Below are 7,821 nucleotides of genomic sequence, written 5' to 3' on the forward strand. Positions count from 1 at the left end.
TGTCTTTCTTTAGTTTCTAACATAACACGCAATAGAGTTGGCTTCCTGGGCACCTAATAAATAGAGTGTGGTAGTCATTTGTTGTATCATTGATTGCTTATGCTATTCTGCAAGTCCCTTATGCTGATGATTGCTTGGCTAAAATTAGGCTATCAGTGATGTAGCTTGTCGCGCCATTATTTGAGCGCCTCATTGGCCCTCCTTTCCATCATGAGAACATGCATTTCTGCCTGAAGCGACGATTCTGGAGCCTAGCTAAAGCCCCTTAGATCAGGAGGATGATGGATGAAGATTCTTATTCCCATATCCCCGTCTCAACATATTTCATCGATGATTCGGTGTAACATCTTGGACCTGAAAAGAGTGTTTGGCTAATCATACGTTTATTGTGTTTTCTGCTGCATCGAGTCCATGTGCTCCTGTAGTTGTTGGAACTTTGTGGTAGTAGTGGTCGCTTGGTCCATATGGTGTGAGAGAGATAACTGGATCTTCAATAGGTCGGCCCTCATGCTAGCCACCCTGGCACAACAGATCATGGAGGGAATGCTGTGGACACGAGCGAATTTTCGTTGTTTGTTTCCGGTAAATTTTAGGTCGCAAAATGCAATTGTGTGGCATTAGCCTTTTCCTTTCCAGGTCGCGTAAGTTCTTGTTTTATTTGCTCCTACTTAATGAAATATGCGCACAACGCGTTCTCAAAAAAAACTTTGTGGCAAAAGTTGTTTTTATTAGCCCCAGCACAGCATGTGAAACCTGTGCCACTTTTTTTTTGTTGGGTATGTGATTGTTTCTTTCTTTCCAAATTTGCCAAAGGATTATGAATATTCTTGGCAGCTATGAGCATTGCTATGAGTATATGGGTTATGAATTATGTCTTGGTATCAGTACCTTCACAATTTTGGATGCTACCGAATCGAAGCTGCAGGTTCGATATGAACATAGTGAACTGATGTAAGCACAAGTGAAGAACAAATTGTTATTTGTCCCCAGTCCACATCTTGAGAACCTGTTGTCTACATCTTCGATGCACTTTCTCCCCTGTTGGTAGGGCTCGCGTGATTAGCCGCCAAGCAATGGTTTTTAAAACTAGGCGACATCTTCTTTGCATTACCATATATTGTTAAGCACCTGCAGCTCTCTTGACTTGTTGTTTGCCTTGTTTGATGGTCCGTCATTTGTCAGGAGTTAATCCCTGGCAATAGTTCCAAGGTGTACCGAACGATGGGTGTGTGATCTGCATTTTGGGTGTGTACGCGGGTATGTCTGTGTATGCTACTTAAAGACAAGAGGGATTATCCATGTTCAGGCACGTGGAGTAATAGTCTTATATCATGTGTCTTCCTCTCATGGAGTCTGTTTTTTGTGTTACAAAGATCTCCCTCTCCCAAGCCAAACACCCCTCCCTTTATATTCCAAAAAGATAGGAGCATTACATGTGGGCCTAACAAAAAGACCCATGCCTACCTAGGTGGTCAGCCTAGGCTATCATTACAGGACACACATGTGATGTGCCTGCCCTGGAGCACTGTGGTGCCCATCCCATCCGTCGGTCGTATCCCCGTTGGTTGTTCCAGGGTCGTTCGGCCTGCCATGTCCCATCGCTGATTTCCCACGCGGCCTACCACATTCCCTGTTGCGTCTGTGAGCCTGTCCCGTAGCAATTAATGTTGCGGGATGAAACACAAAAGCTCTGCGCCGGCCTCAGCCGCCTCAACCGGAGTGGAGTGCCTGGGAAAGGAAAGCAGCATGAGTAGCGGTATTAAATAAGAGTCGACCAGTTAGACAAGTACTTGCCTCACGACCAGTAGAGGCTAGTCACGAAAATTCCAACGAAAGTCAGGACTGTGGTCGGGCGATGCCAAGTGGTCGCGCGGTGGGTCCGGATTAGAGAAAGAAAACTGGTCCTGTAAAAACTGGCAGTTGTGGGCCATCTTGGCGGGAGGACCCATATTCTTTACATCAACACCATTGATTGTTGTTCCCTAATCACCTGCTGGTAGACAAGTGTATTTCCGACACATTGTGTCTTGAGCAAACATGTTTGTTACCTTTTGCACGTTCCATTGCCACGATTAGGTTCCTAGAGGTCTACTACAACCACATGCTTTGAGTTGAGCAGTTGATGTAGTTGCATATCATCATGTACCAAACACCATGGTTGGCTCTAGATTGAGAATTGGGTTGAGCAGTTGATGTAGTTGCATATCGTCATGTATTTGATGTTGTTAAGTGTTGAGTTTGCTAGCATGTTTCTAATCTTTAGTGTAGAATACCATAAGGCCGATTTTGGTGTATTTTGTGGGTGCTCCAGTAATTTGTTTGGTTGACGTATTTGGCTTTTAGTATCCTGCAATCTTCATAATTGCATTAAGGGTCTAATCTAGTGTGTGCATCAGAATACCCCTTAGTATTGGAGTACATATGAAGACATTCATATGATTAAGCAAGCTGATTCATGAACATCTTCCACATCACCGACACTGGGCCACAAGGTGGCCAACGCCGATGAGCTACTGCTGCTCGAGGAAGAACAAGGTGGTATGTGCTGGTCGACCAATATGACGAGGTGCGGTGGCCGCCATACCTACCCAGCATTAGAGCCTCCCTCAACATGTAGTTACTAAATAATGTTTTTCGTTTCTTTCTTATGCTTTGCAACATCTTCCGGTTTGAATTGGCAATTTTAATGTTATCATGTGCATTACTTGTGTTTCCGTTACGACACGCGGTCACTCACCTAGTAATTAGCAAGTTTAGGGACATGGATCTGTATTCTAAGAGTTCGAGGATCTAAATGAGAATGCAGGACGAGTTTAGGGACTGCTCATGGATTTCACTCTTCATTTTAAGTCTGTGCTTATGTCTTGGAAGAATTGATTTATGCATCTGGAATCAGGAGAAGAATTTTGTGACATCCAAGAATGTTAAAAATTGCTCAAACCAAGGAACTCTGTGAAGCTCGGATACTTGGGCTGCCATCCAATCTCAGCCCGAGTCTTGGAATTTTCCATCCTCTTTCCCAGCGGATCATTGGTCCCTACAGCAAGTTAAGGCAGATGCAGGCTATGTTAATTAGGCGCCCAAATGTTTTGCGCAAGAATTCATGAAAGCAGCTAGATATATAACGATGACTAACCAGTGAAGCCCTGGAACTTTGTATCGAAATTCCCACTTCTGTTAACACGGTCCATTATTTCTTGCCTGCGAAGTCAAAGTTTCCTCATGTCAGAACACTTATTCGCTGTAGCAAAATTGATCTTAGATGAATGCAGACTGCAGAGCAAGTTGAAGATGAAGTCTGGCAGAGACCTGGATAGAGGCTCATTGTCACAGCCCACAAAGATGCGGCCACGTAGTCTCTTTTTCATGATTGCAATTGCAAGGCTAGCCGCATCCTGTAAAGTATATGGCAAGAACTCATGAAATGCAGGCTGCGCAGTAAGCATACACCCTAATAATACATTAATTCGCATACGTATTAACAAAAAGAACACCTCGAGAGAATCTGGTTATATTAATAAAAATGATTGGGCCCTGTTTGATTTACTACCTAAAATTGTCTAGGCTTGACAAACAATTTTTGCCTCCGGGAATCTTACCGTAGTTCCACGTAACTGTGATGTGTGGGCCCTCTTGAAAAATATTTGTCACGCCTGACTCGTGGCTAGGAACCATATGCTTTCTTGGGGCATACCTAAGAGAACTGTGGCAAAAAGTTGGCTTCCAACCAACATCTACAATATGAATGAATGTGTGATTTTTTATTCAGGTACATGGGGGGTCAGAAACAGGTTGGCACTTAACAGTAAATATTGCCTGAACTGTATTAAGCGGCTTAGCTCTAACACAGTAACTATAACTATGGTTTCCCTGGCCAACCAAAAAAAGTGTAACATCGAAACCAAAATACACTCATCTATGTTATGATCCTAGCATAAATAAGTAGCAACTCTTACTTCATAATGTATCAGATTGAGTATATGATCAGGACGTGCATCCAAAGTTCCTTTCGACAACCAGAAAACATGAGGACCTCGATCCGAATTGTGTGGTAAGTCAAGGAAATATTATATCACTTCTACCCATTGTAATGTAGTAGACTTCAGGCAACGTTATATCTAAGAACACTAGATGCCTGAAAGATGGAACAAAGCATGTTGGTGAGGATATATAAAGTCCTACTAGCCTGAGAACACAGCCTCCTGCCTCAAGGACAACATTTTCTGCTTTTAGAAGGACATCAGTACGAGGGCTCCGACCAATCGGTACACAAGGACAATCCTACAAAAGCAACGAAGATAAAGATTACACAAAATCAAGGAAACTGGACATGATACTGCAACATTGTCGCAAAGCACAAGCAAATGGACCAGGGTTCTAGAAACTGGATTGGCATTGAAAAATGGAACGGACATGAAAACAACAGGTTCACATCCCGAAAGCCGGTCTGTTTTCTTGTTCCATAGTTCGTGTATGAGTTTTCAAAGTTTTATAATTGGAATATAAGCAAAAAGTAATACTAAATATACTGCAAGCAAAGAAATAAAGAGGGTTTTGCATCCCCACAGTTGAAGAACAAACGAACGACCGAGATAACTCTACTGCTGTATGCTATATAATATGAAGCTTAGATTAATTATACCTCATCGCATAATCCATTGTCACTGCAGTCATACACAGCAGTACTCGAGGTGAACAGGAAAGAGCCTTCTCCATTCCAATTCGAAGCTGCCACTCTGCACATGTCTTCTGAAATAAGGATGTCTTACATGCCCTTGACACTGTTTTGTTTTAATTAAGACAGAGCTAGACATATTTGACTGAAAGGACACTTGGCTCATTCACCAATACTTTCTTTAGCTTTGTGAATTATCTATTGAAGAAAAAAGAATACATCATTGATCAATACTCCTGGAATCCAGCGAATCAAGGGAAAATTAGTGATGCCCAGGGATATCAATGTTGGCAGTTTCCATATTTTTCCCTCGATGTATCATCAGTCCAGTAAGCCCCTTTGACACCTGTCAGCTTCCTGATATAGCCTCATCTTCTTTAAGCTAAAACCATCTCAAAGGGTGCATTACATTTTTTTTCTTTCTATTTTTGCAAGAGAAAGGGCGCATTATGTTGACACAAGAGAATTGAGGTGCAACAATAGTGGCTTGTGTACGAGTCGTGAAACTTAACGGGCAACAAATTCAGAATAGGCCAATAGCCATCCCAGTCTTATGTTTCTTTAGGTTGTAAGAATAATGAGACAGGATTGAAGGCAGTTTCCTGGTTTCAACATTAATGTAAATTAACCCCCTTACTATAGATCAAGACGACAAAATTTATCCCATAATAATGGTTATGGGTATGGGATGTATCTCAGCTCTTTAATTCCAGCCAAAACCCCTAAAACATTCGGTTATTCATGTAAAGATGAACCGCCTCATTCATGCAACATTGACCTTTCATCCCCAACTTTTGCATATACCTCTCTATTCTTATTATCTAACTTGTCTCAAAGTCCTGTCAAATTGTATACATTTACTAACTTATTTTGAATGTGCAGATCCAGTTAAAGTTTAAACAAAATTCAATAAGAGAAAAAAATGATCAAAACCCTACAATTCCTAGTTATAGAATACTTTTGCAAGCCTATTAGCATGCCCATTTGCTAGATGCATGCCCCAGAAGCCAATCATGCATTATAAGTATGGAGATTTGAACAGTTATTTTTATGAAGAAAAGGCCAGAACATGATCATGACCGAAATACAGAATAAATATAAAGAGGCAATCATCATTGTAACCTTGCAGTTTCTTTACCTCAGATCCCCAGGATAATCATCAGAACGATAAGGTGGAGCACAGAAAATAACATATGGAAATTTCGGACCCATTATGGATCCCTTCAAGGAGGGAATGATACCAATTTCATTTAATTCATTGTGATGTTCTGTGGTTGCAGTCTGACCAAAAACTTTGCAACCTGGATATTCCTATAAGAATTGAAAGCTCTTAATCAGACAAAGTTTTATGGTATTTAACGGGTGAAGCTATTTAAACTTACAAACTGTACTAAGAAGATAACATAAAAAAAAGATAATTCAAGGGTACCAGTCCCTCTATTCAGAAAGAACAAGCACTCTGATTGACAAGATATCCATAAAAAATCAACGATTCTCAGATAAGAGATCGTCAGAACCATATGTAGTTGTCGGTACTCCGCTGTATCACTAAAGAAATGTTGGCAGACCAACAAAAAATGAATGACAGTTTTTTTTTCTTTTACTCAAAGTAAACTTGCTTAGAACAGGGCTATATATGTAGTTGTCGGTACTCCGCCATATCTCTAAAGAAATGTTAGCAGATCAACAAAAGAGAATCATAGTTTTTTTTACTTAAGGTAGACTTGCTTAGAACAGGGCCAATATTGGGTTCATTATCTAGGAATTTCTAGATGTCCATATGTAGCTGTCGGTACTTGGCTATACCGCCAAAGAAATGTTGGCAGACAAACATAAAGAAATGATTGTTTCTTTTTCCCCTCAAACGTACAGTCGTCGACTCGCTTAGAACAGGGCCATAATAATATTTGGTTCATTAGCTAGGATTTTTTTGTTGTTTAAAGGCAAGCTACCACCATGTTGAGTTCTTGGAGAGGTACACAGGTAATAAATACATCGATCAACCGAGAGGCAAGGTTAGCTAGCAGTCTATCTCGGATACAATCAGTGGCAACCTGCTTCCACATGTCAGCGACGATCCGGCCGAGCACGCCAGGCCCAACGATCAGCAAATCGTTCTGCCCCACGCCGACGGTCTCGGACGAGAGCGAGTTGACTCCTGCATCGCTCGAGAACAAAACGAGAGTCAGCCAATCAGGTGGGCCTCGAGAGGACTCGAGGGGAATAAGAACTAAAAACGGGAGACGCCATCGGGCACTGGAGGAGGAGCGCGTACCGATGGAGGCGGCAGCGGCTGACATCGCGGCGCGACGGCACGGGCGGGAGACGCGGACGGGGGGAACTGGAGCGGAGCGAGGGACAATGGGGAGGGGGGAGGAGGCGACGGGGGTGGTGGCCTGGAGATAGGGAGGAGACAGAGATGGATGGCTGGGGGACTGGGAACGGAGTCGGGGAGGACGTGGTGGTGGCACGGCTCCGCCCATGCCGATGCCGTGGCGTCCCGAGGGGCTGGGAGGTTGGACGGCGTGGAAAAGGTGAGGAGGGGAGGACGGGGTTTCCGTCCTACTGAAACGAGGATCCTCTACATTATCCATATCATAAGGCTAGTTACCGCGAAGGTGCTCTGGTTCGCAAATTCGATAAAAAACCGGCCCAAAACCATAAAATTCGGTCAATTCGGTGCAATCTGGTTTTGTAATGTGAACAAAATTCATATATGAATTCAAAAAATTCAAATCAGATTTGAAAAAAAAATAAAAAACTAGAGAAAATTTAAGACTATATGTGAACAAGTTTTCAAAAAAATGTCATTTGCATCCAGAAATATGTGCCCAAACATTGATGAATTGAAAAAAGAATGAAAAATTAAAAAGGCCGAAATGGGTTGAATACATAGTGCAAACGGCCTGTTTCGGTCCAGTTGGGTAAGGTGAGCAATAAAGTTTGTAATAAATTTTATTGTTATTATATTTCTTTCATTTTTACACAAAAATTAGTTTCATAATTTTTGAATTAGCAAAATGATTCCAAACCACACATATCAAATCATACAAAACAGAAATGGAATTTTGACATCCATCGAATAGAAAAGGATTTACAATGGAATGACAATTTTATGTATGATTTATGTGTGGAGTAGATGGTAG

At 41.9% G+C, this 7,821-nt stretch overlaps 1 protein-coding gene across 2 annotated transcripts; it reads right to left on the reverse strand.

Annotated features, from left to right (window-relative positions):
• Nucleotides 1–2,812: 2,812 nt before the first annotated feature.
• Nucleotides 2,813–7,275, reverse strand: LOC133912083 (uncharacterized). Of its 2 annotated transcripts, none has more exons than XM_062354654.1 (9): nucleotides 6,951–7,275; nucleotides 6,730–6,833; nucleotides 5,814–5,986; nucleotides 4,643–4,736; nucleotides 4,170–4,281; nucleotides 3,957–4,045; nucleotides 3,310–3,395; nucleotides 3,137–3,201; nucleotides 2,813–3,037 (listed from the first exon to the last, which is right to left on the reverse strand). In XM_062354654.1, exons 1-9 carry the CDS (start codon nucleotides 7,267–7,269, stop codon nucleotides 2,925–2,927), a joined length of 1,155 nt encoding a protein of 384 aa, XP_062210638.1. In that variant the 5' UTR covers nucleotides 7,270–7,275; the 3' UTR covers nucleotides 2,813–2,924. The 2 variants fall into 2 exon arrangements, 1 of the variants encoding a protein (XP_062210638.1); XR_009908758.1 differs by lacking the exon at nucleotides 2,813–3,037 and adding an exon at nucleotides 3,600–3,734 and having other exon boundaries at nucleotides 3,136–3,201.
• Between the last annotated feature and the right edge of the window lie 546 nt (nucleotides 7,276–7,821).

The sequence above is a fragment of the Phragmites australis genome, chromosome 1 (assembly GCF_958298935.1).
Source record: "Phragmites australis chromosome 1, lpPhrAust1.1, whole genome shotgun sequence".
NCBI classification, from domain to species: domain Eukaryota; kingdom Viridiplantae; phylum Streptophyta; class Magnoliopsida; order Poales; family Poaceae; genus Phragmites; species Phragmites australis.

Excerpts from the sequence above, each read along its gene's own strand:
- LOC133912083 (XM_062354654.1), bottom strand. The coding sequence starts at position 7,269 with ATGGATAATGTAGAGGATCCTCGTTTCAGTAGGACGGAAACCCCGTCC. Across the intron at positions 4,282-4,642 it reads ACAATGGATTATGCGATGAG|GATTGTCCTTGTGTACCGAT; the intron begins GTATAATTAATC and ends TTGCTTTTGTAG. Across the intron at positions 3,038-3,136 it reads AAAGTTCCAGGGCTTCACTG|GGACCAATGATCCGCTGGGA; the intron begins GTTAGTCATCGT and ends AACTTGCTGTAG.